Source organism: Castor canadensis, chromosome 2, assembly GCF_047511655.1.
Source record: "Castor canadensis chromosome 2, mCasCan1.hap1v2, whole genome shotgun sequence".
NCBI classification, from domain to species: domain Eukaryota; kingdom Metazoa; phylum Chordata; class Mammalia; order Rodentia; family Castoridae; genus Castor; species Castor canadensis.
The window spans coordinates 84,117,763-84,136,830 of record NC_133387.1 but is presented as its reverse complement, the minus strand read 5'-3'; the positions used below and the strand labels follow the sequence as shown (position 1 = coordinate 84,136,830).

General features: G+C 35.0%; 1 protein-coding gene across 7 annotated transcripts in view; it reads right to left on the bottom strand.

Moving 5' to 3' along the window:
* Positions 1 to 19,068, bottom strand: part of Pals2 (protein associated with LIN7 2, MAGUK p55 family member) — a 108,594-nt gene that overhangs the window by 56,255 nt on the left and 33,271 nt on the right. For 4 of the 7 annotated variants that reach the window (XM_074065158.1, XM_074065160.1, XM_074065161.1 and 1 more), the window contains one exon: positions 8,148 to 8,266. In XM_074065158.1, coding sequence (XP_073921259.1) covers positions 8,148 to 8,264 — 117 coding nt within the window. In that variant the 5' untranslated portion in view covers positions 8,265 to 8,266. Of the gene's footprint in view, positions 1 to 8,147; positions 8,270 to 19,068 lie in introns of those variants that run through there. The other 3 variants (XM_074065159.1, XM_074065162.1, XM_074065163.1) reach the window with 1 other exon arrangement.

Below are 19,068 nucleotides of genomic sequence, written 5' to 3'. Positions count from 1 at the left end.
AGGGGTGGGGGAGGATATGGCTCTGTCACAGGTGGAGCTCCTGCTCTAATGAGTTACCTTCAGGAGACCTACCACATTCTTACAGTGAAAACTGGAGGGAAAAATAATTTGTCCTTCCAGGAGGAGGAAGAGACTAGCCATTCTGAAGTGTACTCTGAGCATCTGGTCCTTCTAGAAAGGCTGACCTCAAGTGAAGCTATTTTATCAGCCTGGCAGCGGGGAGAAGGGCAGCACCCAAAGCCAGCACCAGCTAGCCTTTAGACTGGGAACACTCAGACCTAATCCTGAGTCTCCCCTTCACGCTTCCCCACATCAGACTACACTTCCCTGGTAATGCCAGGGAAATGTTACTGAAATAACTGCACATCTCAGACCTTATTTAATGAGAAATCTCTACGAAGAAATAAAATACCTCCCAAAACAGAAAGCACCAGGCCTATATGGGCCCATTGGTAAACTCTACCAAACACTGAAGGAAGGAATGTATTGATTCTCTACAATGTCTTCCACAAGACAGGAGAGAGAATACTTTTTAGCTTATATAAGGCCACTATTACTGTAACAGCAAAATCAGACACTGATGCTTATTAATACACAACACAGAGAGTGAACCCTAATGTGAACTATGAGCTTCAGCTGATCAACTTTCAGGTTTACAGAAAATTTAGAACAAAGTACAGAATTCCCACAGATTTGCTCCTCTCTACCCAAAACACAGCTTACCCTATTATTCACAGTTGCACTAATGTGATAAATTTGTTACAATTTATGAACCAAGATTTTACACATTATTAGCTAAAGTCCATAGTTTACACTAACATTCACTTATTATGGGGTTCAGTTCCCTAGGTTTTGACATAAGCATGCCATCTATCCTCCTTAGCAATACAGAATAATTTCACTGCCCTAAAAATCTACCCTGTTATATCTATCCATCCTTTCTCACTGTTGTCCCCTTTAAAACACTGGCAACTACGGATTTCTTTCACTGTTTTTGCTTTTTCCAAAATGTCATGTTGGAATCATACAACATGACGTCTTTTCAGACTGGCTTCTTTCACTTAACAATGTGAGTTTAAGGTTCTTTCATGCTCCCCCCTACCCCATGGCCTGCTAGCGCATTTTTTATGACTGTGTAATATTCCATCATATAGATGTGTCACATTTGGTTTATCCATTCATCTACTTGGATGTGGCCAAGTTTGAGCAATTATGAGTAACGTTGCTATAAACATTTGTGTGTAGGTTTCTGCGTTGGTGTAAATCATCAGCTCAGCTGTGTAAATACTGAAGAACACAAGTTCTTCTGGACTGTATGGTAAGACTACATTTAGCTTTTCAAGAAACTGGCAAAGTCACTGGCCAGTGACTCAGGGGCAGAGACAGGAGGTCCTGGTTTGAGGCCAACCCAGGCAAAAGTTAGTATGGCTCTATCTCAAAAATAAGCCAGGTGTAGTGGTACATACCTGTGGTCCCAGCAACTCAAAAAGCAGAGGTAGGATGATCACAAGGTTCAAAGCAAGCTTAGGCAAAAGTTAGCTCGAGACCCTATTTGAACAACCACCACAAAAAACTGGGCTAGTGGCACAGGCCTGTAATTCCAGCTACTTGAGAGGTGGCGATTCAGAGGATCACAATTAGAGGCCAGCTCAGGCAAAAACTTAGGAAGACTCCATCTCAACCAACAAGCTGGGTATGCCAGCACATGCCTGTGATCCCAACTACAGGGAGGCGTAGGTAGGAGGACTGTGGTCCAAGGCTGGTCCCAGGATAAAAACATGGGACTCAGTGAAAAATAACTAGAAGCAAAAAAGGGCTGGGAGTGTGGCTAAAGGGGCAAAGCAACTGCCTAGCAAGCACCAGTCCTGAGTTCATACCCTGGTACCACAAAACCTGCTAGATTGCCTTCTAAAGTAGTTAACCACTCTGCATTTACTATCAGCAATGAATGAGCAGCTTCCTTTTTAGGATGTATGTTTTTCAAATATTTCCCCCATCTGTAGCTTGGTTTTTGGTTAATGGCATCTTTTGAAATGGAAGATTCTAATTTTGATAAAATCTAAGTTGTCAAATGTTTCATTGCACTTCATGTTTTTTTTATGTCTTACCTAAGAAGTTGGATGTAAGGTAACGCATGTTTGGTAGCTGGATTCAGTCATTCCATAATGTATCATGTAATCTTGATAAATATAATTTCTTTGAAAATTTGTTTTAAAAAGGTTTTGTTTAATTAGCTCTATTTTTCCTGAATGTGTTCTTTTAGGAGCTTTGATAGTTTTACTTCTTCCTTTTAGATCTTTTCTGAGTTAATTATTCATAGTTTGAGGAAAGGAACAATATTCCTTTTTACATGAGTACTTCCGCTCTGACAACATTTATTGGAAAGACTATCACTTCTTCATTGAATTACTGAGGCAATATTAAAAGTATCGGCTGATTGTATGCTTTGGTTTCTTTGTGGTTCACTGATGTGTAATACTGGATTGCCTTCATTGCACTAGGGGCATAATCATTGACATCAGGCAGTGGAAAATGTCAAATTTTGTTCTTTTCCAAAACTTTTTGGTCTAGGTCTTTCATGAATTTTAGTAATATCTTATCGATTTCCTGAAACTGTGAGCAGGATTGTGCTGAGTCAATAGAGTGGAATGGGAAGAAGTGACATCTTAGGAGCAGTGCCCATCCAACCCCTTCCTTTATAGAGTGATGTCTGCACGCTCTCATGCCTTCCTCAGTTTCAGCAATGCTTTAGTGATCAATACACAGGGCTTCCACACATTCTGGTACATTCATCCCTAGTTAAAATAATTCCCATTTTTTTCACTGCTAACATACAGAAATATAATTGACTTATGTAGATGATCTTATATCCTTAACCCTTATAAACTCAACCATTAGCTCTAATTTACTTAGTTCTAGAAGGTTTTTGGAGGACAGAGTCATAGGATTTCCAACACAGGCCATGTCATCCTTTAATAAAGATGGCTTTAAAAAAAATTTTTTTTAAAGTTTAAGAAAAAAAAAAAAAAGCTGTGTCTTCTATTGTTTTTTCCTTGCCCTTGTGCACCTACTAGGACCCCCTACATCGTGTTAACAGAAATGATGAGCACATACCCCTCATCTTGCTTTTGATCCCCCAGGACAGCATTTGATCTTCTACCATGAATTATGATGTGAGCTGTGGGGATTTTAAATAGATGCCTTCAGTTTGAGGGAGTTTCCTCCCATTCCGAATTTGCTTTTTTTTTTTTTTTTTCCAGATCAGGAATGGATGTTCAATTTTATAAGGTTACTTTTCTAAAACTATTAACATGATCAACTGGTTTTTCTTACTATATCTGTCAAAATGGTGACATATAGTGATGGATTTTGAAATGTTATAGCAATCTTGTAAAAATACCAAAAAAAAAATTTTGGTAACAAAACACACTTGGGTAGTGGGGTATTATCTTTTTTGTATGCTGTTATACTTGATTTGCTAGTATTTTCTTAACTTCAAGTATATGTTCATCAAAGACACTACTCTGCAGTTTTCTCAAAATAGCTTTAGTTGTTTTTCATATTCTGTGTAATACTAGCTTCACAAGACATCACAGGAACCTTCCTTTTATTCTAGAAGAAATCATGTAAAATTAGTATTATTTCTTCCTTAACTGTTTGATAGAATTTACTGATGAAGACATCTCGGACTGGAGCTCCTTTTGCACAATGGTTTTAAACTTCAAACACTCAATTTTGAAAAACAGGCATAGAACTATTGCTGTTATCTCCTAGTGTGGGACTTTGTCATATTTATTGTCTTACATTTGTTAACATTTTTTATTTTTTTTGATGGTTCTGGGGTCTGAACTCAGGACTTCACGTTTGATAGGCAGGCGGTCTACCACTTGAGCCACTCCACCAGCTGCACTATTTCTTACTATCCTTGAAGTGCTTGATCTATAGTGATGTTCTGTCTTTCACCCTGAAATGATAATCAAACTCATACTGACTTCTTTCTGCATATTTTGGGTTATATTCGCTCTTTCTATTTTCTAAGGATGACACTCAGATCACTGATTTGGATATTGCTCTTTTCTAATACAGGAATTTTCCTCTAAGTATTGCTTTGTTGTACCTCACAAGTTTTTGACATGCATTCTCATTTTCATTCAGTTCAAAATATTTTGTTAGTGAGTTCTTCTCTGACTAATGGTTATTTGGAAACATGTTATTTAATTTCCAAATATTTGGGGATTTTTCCACATGACTGTTAACTGATTTTCAGTTTATTTCTGCTAAGGTCTGTATCAGTTTACAGATCAGTCTGCTATAATATGCTGGGTATGAAATCTGCCCAATATCCTGTGTATCATGGAGACTCTCCACTCAGGCTAATGGGAATTCAAATTCTTACTGTGCTTTGTGAGCTGCGGGAATTTATGGCACACCAATTTCCAATGGCTCTTTCCTTGGGCTATAGAAGTTCACTTTCTGTATATGTAGGTGAGTATTCACCAAAGTTCTTACTGTGTTCAACTTCTTTCTCTGGTATCCTGCCCCACAAATTCCAATTACACTAAACTTCCAGAATGCCAAGTTCCAGTAAGACATCTGGGCTATGCTTCTGTTTTCTCTTCTGCATTCCAGGCTAAAAATTATCCTCAGATATTTTTGTAATGCCCACCACCTCATTTCTTCCCGGATTACAGTCCTATGCTGCCTGCTATCCAATGTTTGAAGACAAGTTTCTCTTTATTTTGGTAAATCTTCTAGCTGTTTCTGGAGTGAAGGTATGTCCAAACCATATTTACTCTCTTATAGCTTGAGTGAAATATATTCATTCTTTATCATTTTACTTTTGGTGGTTTAAAGATTTTAATATGCACCTGACATTCCACTTAGACCATTACTTTTACCATTTCTGAATGAAGTGATTTTTAAAATTCCCTTATTAAGGCTACCTCTTTCCTTTTGCTATCATCACATATTTCATAGGTAGGTAGGTAGGTAGGTAGATAGATGATAGACAGATATATTTATAGATATCCATATATACATATTATTTCACTTTAAAACCAGTATTTTATATTTATCCATTAATAATTCCCTTTGTCATTCTTGTAAGAAGAAGCTCCTCTTGCAAATGCAAATGAAGATAATTATTCTCAGACTTTGGAAAGGAAAAAATATTTTGTTTAATATTTGAGAATTACTTTTTCTGGTAAGGAATGCAAGGCTGGCAAGTGTTTTCTTTTTGGCACTTTAAAAATCTCAATTCACTGTGTTATGACTTTCATAGTTCCTGCTTTATTGCTACCCATTATTTGTATTTTCTTTCTCCTTAAAGATAATGTGTCTTTTTTCCGTCTAGTTGCCTTACAAATTTTCATTTTGCCTTTGATTTTGAAGAATTTAGCTAGGGTGTTCCTGGGTATATTTTCCTTTCTATTTCTACTGCTAGAAGGCTCACTTTGCTTCTTGAATCTGTCAGTTCATGTTACTTTGTTTTGAAAATTCTTGGCTATTACATTTTCAACTATTTCTTCTTCCCACTCCCTCCCTTTCTGGGAAACATGTAAATTAGATTTTTTGAGGGTATCTCACATAGTCTCTGCTCTGCTTTTTGGTATTGTTTAGTTTTTATTCTGTCTTCTGTGTTTCAGTTTGGGTTTTCCTGTTAACCTCTTCTGCTGTGCCATCAAATGAGCTCATTTCAGATACTGTATTTTTGAGTCCTAAAATGTCTTATTTTTTATTCAATTTTCTAGTAATGTTTTCATTTTTCTATTAAAATATACTAATAAACTATTAATAATATACATCAACTATTTAAATATATAAAAAAATTATTCAACTAATGATAATTACCAAAGCATACTAATAAATTATTGATAAATAAATCAAGCAATAAGCTTATATTAATAAATCAAATATATTAATATATTAATAAATGCACCAACAGGTTAATATATTAACAACTATTAAAATATGCTAAAATGTTTAGATTTGAATGCCAATAAGACATTAATAAAATATTAATAAATTGAGGTGCATTAATAAATTATACTTATATTATGAAATATTTCAATTAATAATTGACAGATTAATGAAATATATTAATAGAAATTATGTTCTATTATAAATTAAATATTTTGATAAAATATTTTATTGTATTTATTTTGTGGTACTGGGATCTGAAGTCAAGCCTTGCACTCACTAGGCAGGTATTCTACCACTACAGCCAAACCCCAGACCAATAAATTATTTTAAAACCCTTGTTTACAAATTCCAATAAAAGGACTACTATGGCACCTCTTGTATCGCTTTTCTCCTGATTTTGGTCACGTGATCCTGCCTCTTGGCAGGTACAGCAATGAGGCTTCTCTTGTGTGTTTCCTACTTGTTGCACTGATAGCACTGACTGGCTGAGACTTCCTCTTTCTTGCAAGCACAAGTCTTCCCTTACTCCTGTGACTTCTTTACCTACAGTGTTTGCAGTATTTACTGAGAATCTACTTAATGTTGGATATTTTTGGGTGAATTTGTTCTTTATTTCATTTTTAATCACCAAAAGAGTACAGATGCATCTTATTGCTCAAAAGTCATCCAAGCATTTCAACTATTAAGAATAATGAACTGATGATCCTGTGAAAGGCCATCATACACACAAAAGCCATAAAAGTTTACTCACAGAATAAATACACGTAGCATACCCACCCTGAACTGCAGTAGACAGAGCACAGAATTTAAAGACAGGTGGCCTGACTTTAAGCTTAGAACACTGGTCCTAAGTCTGCTCTCTGCCAATTACTAGCAAAGTGATATGTTAAGCAAACCATTTATCTTCTTTGAGAGTTTTAGTTGCCATAAATGAAAGATGAACAGGAATGGGGGTAAAAACTGATTCATGCACAGTAAAAATGAACAACAGTATGACATCAAGAAAAGAGTGAAAAGTGTTTTTAAAGTACCAATATGAAAGCAGGATAAGCCATTTAATATAGGCTTAAATAGCTCCTACATATTTCAACACGCCCTGAAGTTATTACTTTATCTTCACACAGTTAAGATGGTTAATGTTTATGACTAGAAGCTGGAATGTGGAAGTAAATAATATGCTGTTTATTATTACTGAAATACAGGATTATCTAATAAACTTGGGAAGACTGCAATAAAATATGATTAAAAGAAAAATCCTAGTTGGGTGAGCTGCAAGTGGATTTATTTCTACTCATAATCCTTTATACCACATGACCTTAACAAGAGTAACTGTGAATAAAAGGAAGAATCTGTATCATTAGCTTATTCTCACTAATGGAAAACTTTGTAAAAGATACGATTTTTCCAGAAGTCTTAGAAGAAAACAAGGGACAAAAAAGGATCACAGGAAAGAAAAAGAAAAAAACAAAAGATGACAGAAGACTGTGATATCAACATTCTAGGAGTGAAAAGCAAAAAAGAATGATGGGACGGCTACCTAAAGGAAGGGTTGTACTAAGCACATGACACATGTTTTTGAAGGCAAGAATCATTTGGTGAACTCTAAAGGAAGGTCTACCAGTGTTGTGAAGCAGTTAATACACGAAGCATTAATGATGTTTATAAACATTATTACGGGGAAGCAGTGTAAATGAAATGAAATACAACCAAAATATAGTTTAAAAATATACTTGTGAATGAGTTAAGGAGGTTGCTCCCGATTGACCATGCAAACAGAATTAAAATATTAGGGTTATGCAAGAAAAAAATTTTTTTCAAACAAGTGCTACATAAAGGAAGTGAAGAACTTAAATGAGAAGTGGTTGCCCATCATAATGTAAAAGAAGAAAATCAATACCATGCTATTGTTGAAAATGAAGATAGGACCAGGATCTTTTTTAAATAAGCCCCATTATAACATGTTTGTGCCGCTATGATTTCTCTAAACCCTAAAGGTGTTATACCAAAAGCTAAGTCACTTTATTCTGTATTTAAAGACATACTAGAAAAGGCAAAAGTGGCCTTGCTTTTTGAGTACATTAAGATTTCATTATGTGATAAGTGGTATTATTTACTAACTATGCTTGAGGTATATTAACCAAGTTCTAAGGTAGTAATATCAAAAAGACTTCTGTAAAAACAATTTGCAAAACCAGTTTAGTAATCGTGTGAATAAGCCAGTATACCTTAGCAAGTGATTTTACAATAGGATTCTCCATAATCCCCTTGAGGAAAATGAGGTCTATTTCTTCTGCTCCTGTAGATGAAGGCAGCTCTGTAAGATTTTCCAAGACTTGCTGCATTGCTGCTGAGATAAAAGCCACATTAAAAAAAATTAGAAGCCATTATGAAGATTATATAATGTAAACATGTAACAACACTTTTGAAAAATCACATCTTTAAAAACTGAATTGCTAAAAAAAATAAATAAATAAAAATAAAAACTGAATTGTTAAACAGTACAAGTTTCAAATTGACTTCCCACGAATTAGTAAGTAGCAGCATAGATTTTTATATGCAATCTGGGTTTTACTAGATTACATCTTACACATTCACAAACTGTACTTACTTTGTATTTTCCAAACTTGAAAACACTACTCAGGGGTGGTTCAACATACGAAAATCAATAAACGTAATATAATAAACCACATTAACAGAAGCAAAGACAAAAACCACTTGATCATCTCAATAGACGCAGAAAAAGCCTTTGATAAGATCCAACATCATTTCATGATAAAAGCTCTAAGAAAACTAGGAATAGAAGAAAAGTACCTCAACATTATAAAACCTATATATGACAAACCTGCAGCCAGCATTATACTTAACGGAGAAAAATTAAAACCATTCCCTCTAAAATCAGAAACCAGATAAGGATGCCCACTATCTCCACTCCTATTCAACATAGTACTGGAATTCCTAGCCAAAGCAATTAGGCAAGAAGAAGGAATAAAAGGAATACAAATAGGTAAAGAAACTGTCAAAATATCCCTATTTGCAGACAAAATGATCCTATACCTTAAAAACCCAAAAAACTCTACTCAGAAGCTTCTAGACTTCATCAATAGCTACAGCAAGGTAGCAGGATATAAAATCAACATAGGAAAATCATTAGCATTTCTAACACTAATAATGAACAAACTGAAAAAGAGTGTATGAAAACAATTCCATTTACAATAGCCTCAAAAAAAATCAAATACCTAGGTCTAAACCTAACAAAGGATGTGAATGACCTCTACAAGGAAAACTATAAACTTCTGAAGAGATTGAGGAAGACTATAGAAAGAGAGATTTCCCATGCTCATGGATTGGTAAAATCAACATACTAAAAATGTCGATACTCCCAAAAGTAATCTACATGTTTAATGCAATTCCCATCAAAATTCCAATGACATTCATTAAAGAGATTGAAAAATCTACCGTTAAATCTATATGGAAACACTAGAGACCACGAATAGCCAAGGCAATACTCAGTCAAAAGAACAATGCTGGAGGTATCACGATACCTGACTTCAAACTATATTACAAAGCAATAACAATAAAAACAGCATGGTACTAGCACAAAAACAGACATGAAGACCAGAACAGAATAGAGGATCCAGATATGAAGCCACACAACTATAACCAACTTGTCTTTGACAAAGGAGCTAAAAATATACGATGGAGAAATAGCAGCCTCTTCAACCAAAACTGCTGGGAAAACTGGTTAGCAGTCTGCAAAAAACTGAAACTAGATCCATGTATATCACCCTATACCAAGATTAACTCAAAATGGATCAAGGATCTTAATATCAGACCCCAAACTCTAAAGTTGATACAGGAAAGAGTAGGAAATACTCTGGAGTTAGTAGGTATAGGTAAGAACTTTCTCAATGGAACCCCAGCAGCACAGCAACTAAGAGATAGCATAGATAAATGGGACTTCATAAAACTAAAAAGCTTCTGTTCATCAAAAGAAATGGTCTCTAAACTGAAAAGAACACCCACAGAGTGGGAGAAAATATTTGCCAATTATACATCAGACAAAGGACTGATAACCAGAATATATAGGGAACTTAAAAAACTAAATTCTCCCAAAACTAATGAACCCAAAAAGAAATGGGCAAGTGAACTAAACAGAACTTTCTCAAAAGAAGAAATTCAAATGGCCAAAAAACACATGAAAAAATGCTCACCATCTCTAGCAATAAAGGAAATGCAAATTAAAACCACACTAAGATTCCACCTCACCCCATTAGAATAGCCATCATCAGCAACACCACCAACAACAGGTGTTGGCGAGGATGCGGGGAAAGAGGAACCCTCTTACACTGTTGGTGGGAATGTAAACTAGTACAACCACTCTGGAAAAAAATTTGGAGGCTACTTAAAAAGCTAAACATTGATCTACCATTTGATCCAGCAATACCACTCTTGGGGATATACCCAAAAGACTGTGACACAGGTTACTCCAGAGGCACCTGCACACCCATGTTTATTGCGGCACTATTCACAATAGCCAAGTGATGGAAACAGCCAAGATGCCCCACCACTGACGAATGGATTAAGAAAATGGGTATCTATACACAATGGAATTTTATGCAGCCATGAAGAAGAACGAAATGTTATCATTCGCTGGTAAATGGATGGAATTGGAGAACATCATTCTGAGTGAGGTTAGCCTGGCCCAAAAGAGCAAAAATCGTATGTTCTCCCTCATATGTGGACATTAGATCAAGGGCAAACACAACAAGGGGATTGGACTTTGAGCACATGATAAAAGCAAGAGTACACAAGGGAGTGGTGAGGATAGGTAAGACACCTAAAAAATTAGCTAGCATTTTTTGCCCTTAACGCAGAGAAACTAAAGCAGATACCTTAAAAGCAACTGAGGCCAATAGGAAAAGGGGACCAGGAACTAGAGAAATGGTTAGATCAAAAAGAATTAATCTAGAAGGTAACACACACACATAGGAAATTAATGTGAGTCAACTCCCTGTATAGCTATTCTTATCTTAACCAGCAAAAACCCTTGTTCCTTCCTATTATTGCTTCTACTCTCTCTTCAACAAAATTAGAGATAAGGGCAAAATAGTTTCTGCTGGGTATTGAGGGGGTAGGGGCAGATAGAGGGGGCAGAGTGGGTGGTAAGGGAGGGGGTGGGGGCAGGGGGGAGAAATGACCCAAGCCTTGTATGTACATATGAATAATAAAAAATAATAAAAAAAAGAAAACACTACTCAAAAGAGAAAACATAAAACCTGAACAGACTTTAAAAAGTATTAGTAAGAATTAGTAATAATAATAATAAAACTTCCCACAAGCCCAGAATCAGGCTTCACTAGTAAATTCCACCAAACATTTAAAAAGGAATGAAAACTAATACTTCAAAAGCTATTGCAAAGCAAACAAACAAAAAATAATAGGTGTGAACCTGGAACACTTCTATGAAACCAGTTACCCTGATACTAAACCCTGAAAAAGGATCATGAGGATCATGATAAAATTATAGCTGGCCAGGCACCAGTGGCTCACACCTGTAAATCCCAAGCTACTTGGGAAGCTGAGATCAGAAGGATCATGATTTGAGGCCAGCCAGGATTCAAATTATGAATAAACCAGCTCACAAGACACCCCAACTCCAAAAATGGCCAGAGCAAAATGAACTGGAGGTGTGGCTCAAGTGGTAGATCACCTGATTTGCGAGCGTGAAATCCTGAGTTCAAATCCCAGTCCCACCAAAAAGAAAAAAGGAAATTCTAGCCAATATTGTTTATGAATAAAGATGCAAAAATCTTTAACAAAATGCTAACAAATTGAATCCAGCAACATATAAAAAGGATTATATGCAAATGCCAAATAAACTATCCTAGGAATGTAAGAGCGGCTCAGTATGAGCTCAGTTGGTATACTATACCAAATTAATAGAAAAAGAACAAAAACCGGACATCTCAAGATTCACAAATAAACATTTGACCAAATCTCAGTGAGAAGATTCAAAACTCTTTCATGATAAAAAGAAAGGAAATTCCTTGGCCCGATAGAGGGCATCTACAAAAACATCTGAAGCTAGCATCATACTTAATGGCAAAAGACTAGACGCTTTCCCTTGGGGGTAAGATATGATAGGATATATGCTCTCATTTCTATTCAACTTTGTAATGGAGGGTCTAGCCAGGACAATCAGGCAAAAAATAAAAGGCATCCAGACTGAAAAGGAGTAAGTAAAACTATCTCTACTTAAAAATGGTAAGATTTTACATAAGGAAAACCCTAATACACAACAATTTGCACTGGAGCCTTGTTATCAGCAGGTGTATGGTTCCAAGGAGACCACCACTGATGAAAACACTAAAATCAGAACCATACTGCGGATGCTTCATTCACTTTTCTCATAATGACACCCAACTTCTGTTAAAGACATGCCGCCTTTCAACAAGTCTAAAACTTCACTGTATCATTTAAGCACTTCCATTTTTCTCTCACTTTGGGGGCACCAAATTAAGGGTGGGGAAAAGCTCAGGAGATTGCATGCCTGATGATAACACACTGGGTGAGAATGTCTCATCGCCTGAGCTGCATAACACATGCACAGTAATTAAAGTTTTTGGTTTTGAATTTTTTGTGATTTTTAAAAACTCATGTTTTTTGACCATGTTTGGTCAAAATCATGTGTAATAAACCTGCAAATAAGGCACACTTATCTGTATTAGAATTAATAAATGAATTTACCAAGGTTCAGGATTCAAGTTTGATACCAAAAAAAATCAAATATAGTTCCATACACTAGCAACACCCAAAAATGAAATTAAAAAAAATTCTTTCAGAGTAGCAAAACAATAAAATGCTGATGAATAAGTGTAACAAAAAAGTATGAAATTTGTACATTGAAACAATAAAATATCATTGAAAGAATGAAGACCTCCTTAAAGAAACAGAAAAACATCCCATGTTCACGGACTGAAGACTTAGTATTGTTGTAAAGGCAAAATTCTCCAAATTGTTCTACAGATTTGATGCCAATGACCAAACTTCAGGAGAAAGACAGAAAATGGAAATACACAGTGGCAGAGAAAGAAATTGAAAGGTTTTCAAAGATCCACTCTTTTTAAAAAGCCTGAGGGCTTGGATTGATTTAAGAATAAATTCTAGCAAATCTCTTGAGAAAGAAATAATTCATGTTTTAAAAACAGAACAAATTCAAATAATTGTGATAGAAAATCTGACCTTAGTAATAAGAATGGAAGGAAACCAGGGTCCTTTCATAGGGCACCTGCACAGGGCATCATATTCATTCAACAAAGAAATGTCAGAAGCTTTACTGTTAAAGTCCAGGACCAGGCGAGAATGCCCAGTAAAATGACCACTCTTCAAACTTGCTATTTAAATTTCAGCAATGTAATAAGGTCTGACATTTCAAAAAATGCAGATGATAAGAAACTACCAACTTAGAAGAGTCTGAAGCAGTCAGTTGAAAAAATATTAAATGTTCATTATGAAAGTTTGGCTAAGTGACTACACATAAGAAGAGAGAGAAATCAATAGCTTTCCTAAATGATAGTAACTTTTAAGGCTAAAATAAAAATGTTTAGAGGTGGGGACAGGGCTCAAGTGGTAGCGCTCCAATCTAGCAAGCACAGGCCCTGAGTTCAAACCCCTCCTACCCTAACAAAAAAAATTTTAGACAGATGAGGACATTATAAAATTATACTATAAGATATTTAAGATACATTAATAAAAAAGAGGCTGGATTCTGAGATAAGAAGATTCATTATAATAAAAATGCCAATTCCCCCCAAATTATTGTTTTTTTTTTTAAAAAGCAATAAATTCTAACAGGATTTTGGGGTAAAATTATAAAATTTACCTGAAAGAGAAAATACATAAAACTAGCCAATACATTTTTTAAAGTCATAAATATCAAGGTGGTACCTGTATTGCCAGTTATAAAAAAAGTTACAAATTAAAATGATGCAGCACTATCACAGCATGAAGCAAATCATGAAACTGAACTGAATGAAATTGAATATATGATAACAGTGATGTTTCAAATCAGTTGGGAAGGGTTCAGTAAAACATGGCAGGTTGATGACCTGAGTTAATTATTTTTCCCCTTCAAGATCTCTATTAAAACAGCAGGAAAGTATTATTAAAAGTAAAAAAAAAAAAAATCACATGAACAAAAAAAGAGAGAAGCATGTATAGTCAAATGTCTTGGTATTTAATGTTTAACTTCCTCCTTACATTGTAAGTCTGTTAAGTGCAGAAATCGTATGTCTTGCTCTAACCTGTGTCCCCAAAAACTAGACCACAGTCTGGTATGCCATAGTTCTTTGTTTGTTTTTGCATTACTGAGGTTTGAACTTGCTAGGCCTGCACTCTACCACTGGTGTCACACCCTCAGCTCCATCATAAGTTTGATAATATAGTTTCATTCAAAAAGGTAACATTTTTCTGTTACCAACATCAATAATAGTTTTTGAATTATATATTCTTATTTATAAATAAAACCATATAATACTTGGAATTGTCAAAATGTGGTATAGTTTATAAAAGCAGCAATCTTAAAGCTGTCAGCCTCCCATGAATTATATAACATTACAAAAAGAAAGAAGTGTTATTTTCAAATGCTTAGACCTAAAATGGCAAGATTTTAAAGTAGTACTTCCTACTGACAAATATTTCTAACTTTCTATAATATAGTTCATTATGTAAAGCAAATTTAATAAATGAATGGTATGTACCCACCTATATTCTTTTCTAAAAGTTTCACATAAGGACTGCTTTACAAAAGCATTCTTATTTAGTATTAGATTCTTAGTTAGGACTAAAACCTACTTTAATATTAAAATCCTTTTATAACACTTGGTGGTACGTTCACACTGATTTTAATTCAACAAACTGAATTCCCCAGTGGGCAGCTAAATTAAATGCTTATAAGATACTGAAAATTTATATCTGCTTTTTGGGCTGGGGATGTAGCTCACTGGTGGAGCACTTGCCTAACATACCCAAGGCCCTGAGTTCAATCCCAAGCTCTGCAAAAGATACATACAAAAAATGAAATATTTCTGTTCTTGTATTTTAAAGATAAAACAATTATTTCACCAAATCCTTGCTGCGTAATTTATAGAACCCATGAAATGAAATAAAAAATCTCACTCTAGAAAGATTTAAAAATAATTTAAAAGGAAGTACCTAAAAGTCATCTGGATTATTTTTATGTGCCTAATATAGAATGGCAAATCGTTTCTCAAAATACATTTCCAAGAAATGATGTAGAAAAAAGAACCTACTAAAATTTGAATGTTTCCTTAAGATTAAATTTTGAGATAATACTGACATAACCATGACAGCTGAGTTCATTCAAAATGTTAAGTCAATAAAAAGAAACACAATTTTCTATAAAATGACAATATGCCATCAATAACCTAGCTCTCAAGCTAGTATTGTGAAATTCTAGTTTGGTTAGACTGAGTCAAAGAAAAAACTTTGAACATTCAAAGCTAATTCAGTCAATATTTACTCAGAGCTTAGCAGATGCTAAGCACATGGTCAGAAGTTGAAAAAAAAATACATGGACACTACCTGTCCTCCAAAAACTCAACTGAGAGGAGCAGACAAACGTGCAAATACACGTAGGAAGAAAGGTGGTAAGAATGCTGTAAAGTAATCAGAGAAATCAACACTGCAGAGTGGTTTAGAACCTGGACGCTACCACTTAACTAGTCCTAAAAACTCAGGTAAAACAGCCTCCCAAGCCACTCTTGTTAAGTGGGGAATGACAACAGCATATCTCACAGCTTGGTTATAGCTAAGCAATACATGGAAAATTCTAGGCCAGTGCATTATTAACACTGAGGGAACATGGGAAAGGAGTTCCAGGTGATGGGAAACCAGGGGAAGATACTAGTGTTAAGGAATCCTGGAAGATATAACTAAGTTCACCCCATTAATTTATGATCAACATTTAAAGCCTTAGAATATGGCTGGGAATTTGGCTCAAGTGGGAAAGCACCTGCCTAGCAAGCATGAGGATACAAACCTCAGTGCTGCCAAAAATAAAAAAAACCAAAGCAAAAAATAAATAAAATAAAACAAACAAAAGAAAAAAAGAAAGCCTTAAAACAAAACGTGGAGCTGAATTCCAACAGGAGGAGGGAGGGAGGCAGTCATTCAGGGAAATTAAGGAAATTCCATACAAAAACCCACTTTGGGGCAGACTAAGTATTACAAACTTCCTTCCAGAGACAGACAGTATGTGCTCATTCTGCTTGGGAAGAGTCCCTAATGGAGATGTTGGAGCCTAAAGACAGGAGAGAGCAGAGGCCAAGGTAAATCTAGTTCTCTGTGAGCCCCTAGAGGAGGAGGGATGGAAAGGAGGCTGCCCATACCAGTCACATTTCTCAATCAGAAAGCTACTGGCAATTTTGGGGAGCAAGAGTTCCTTTTTGCATAGGATTATTCTCCATCAAATGCCTATAGTGCTCCACAATTGTGTTAGCTAAAGTTCCTCATTACTGTACTGTCTAACACTTTTAGGAGCAGTACCACTTTCTCCCCTTCTGTTCTTCCAACTTAAAGCCTTACACTAATATGTTCTATCTCCAGAATAATACTTCCTTCTTAATTTAGCTAATTTAAGAGTTCCCACCTGCTCTTTGCCTACTAATCTGAAGGAGGACAAACTCCCACCACTTGGTGTCTGCCTTGTTTTTCCGCTAGGATGGGGAAGAGGAGAAGGACAGCTTACATGATTACAGAGGAAATACTTATTGGAGTCCTTAGGCACCAGCAATTCCAGATCAGCCGTCTGCAGAAACATCAGCAAAGGAGACAAAGCTAGACAGCCTAAACAACAGTGGTAGGAATGTGGTAGAGAATTTCACTTTTGTTACCATTGTTACCATCCTCAGGCTATTGTATTCATAAAAGAACAAGTCATAAAGAGGGAGAAAATGGAGTAACCCAAGAGCAATCACAGACATTATTGGCAACACTGATTTAAGTCTGTCCTCTACTGAACAAACAACATGCATGCTGCTTTTATTTTTTTTGCAGCTATAATCAGCACACAAACCAAAGTCCAAAAGCATATACATGAGCATTCTACACATTTATTTCCTTACCTGTAAAATATGACACTGATAAGTTCTTAGTTACACAATAAAATTAAATGACGAATCTACTAAAAATGTAAACGCTAACTATTCTATTTTCTCCCCACTCAATTTTCTCAACCATTGCTCATTGTAACTATATTACTAATTATTCTAAGTGCTACTGAAAAACTAATCTCAACCAAAAAGCAATATTTACTTACAATGTTTCCCCAACTCAAAAATAATGACTTTTTTTTTTTTAAATTCAAACTGTGGGGTGGCTTTTGTTTGTTTTATTCATTTTTACTCAGTACTTTGCACCATCTGGTGACAAGTTCTATTTAGAAAGGAAAGCAAACTACCATTTGTTAATGAATGTTACTAATATTCATGTGATAAACCAGTGCCTTATAAAAGTGGCTAGTCTAACTTTCTGGCAATCTTCTTAAGATAAATTTTCTGTTTTTGTGCAATGCTTTCAGAAGGAAGTCTCAAAAAGAAAGAAAAGCAGATTCTGGTTAAAAAAAAAAAAGAATTCTGCACTCTAGACTATTAAAAATACTGAAATGTAACAATTAGGAAGTCCAAAATATAAACATGGAACTTAAACTCACTTCTAAGTAATGTATTTAAGCCTTCTCCTATCATCCATAAAATCATTTTGTTCTTGAAGAAAAATTCATGTTTTTTTCTAAAAATAAGGAGGTGAGACCAAAATACAAAGTCTTCTACGATACAAGACTTTTCAAGGTAAACATATATTCTCTTGTTCTACACGCGATCAAGTAACTACACTACTGCCATTAATTTCTCTCACACAGATGGTAGATTTGTGTGTAAAAGTCTTGACATCTTTTCATAATTTTCAAATGTCTTGTGTTACTGTAAAAGACCTTTCTTACTATTTTATTTTTGTTGGCTTTATATCCAGCAATCTTAATTTATTTACTGATATTAACAGTAAATATAGACATCTATATACACCTACAGACATCTTTGGATTTTCTATACACACAAGAACGTCATCCTTATCTTCCTGTACCAGTGTGGCCAACTGCTGAGCAATTTTCTTTGGAAAAAGTTTTGAATTACAGATTTAATCTCTCTTAATGACACAGAGTAATTTTCTCTTTCCTCTTGTATCAGTTAAAAAAGTTTGTGTTCATTAAGGAATCTGTCACATTTATTGGCATTAAACAGTCTGTATTGTCCGTAAATAAAATCCTGCAGACCGAGGGTGGAAACATCTAGATATCACCAATTATAACCTTTCATCAGCTAACTACTTTAGTTAAGATTTACCAATACTCTTTAGCCTTCTAGACTTTTTGTTAGATATGGTCAATCATTATTTAAGCTTCATATGATAAAACATTACAGCACATTAAATTATCTGCAGCAAAACAGTATGAATATTCATGGTTAAGTGGGATAAAGATTATATGGGGCCTCATGTCATTTCAAGTCAATTTTACTGTTATGAAAAACTGCTTTTGGGGGGCTGTTTGGAACTGTAAACTCATTCCTTTTCATGTATTTTCTGCAAACACAGAAGTAAATTTATCTATCACCATATATGTGCAATACAGCTTATCATTATATACTTTTTTAACCACCACAAATCTTAGAGGTCTTTTTATAGTCTTCATTACAGTTACTTGACATTTTAAACTGTAAATATGAGGAAATATATGGAACTTAGATGTGTGGGATTTCCTTTCTATTCATCACATTATTTTACTTGTCCACATGAAACATTTATGTTGTTTCCTGTTATTTTTGTTATTAGGAATGGTGTGTCATCTGGGCATTTCTACACGATAAATTTCTAGAAACTGAATTTCTGTGCCAAAGTATGGTGCGGTGTGAATTTTTATAGACATGGCCAAATTGGCATTTCAAGAAGTAAAGCAACTTATGATACATACTTCTACAATCACTCATTTTTAAAAGTATTCTTTAAAATATAAGTATAAATGACACAAGACTATACAATTTGATGATTTCGACATGTGAAACCATAAGCACA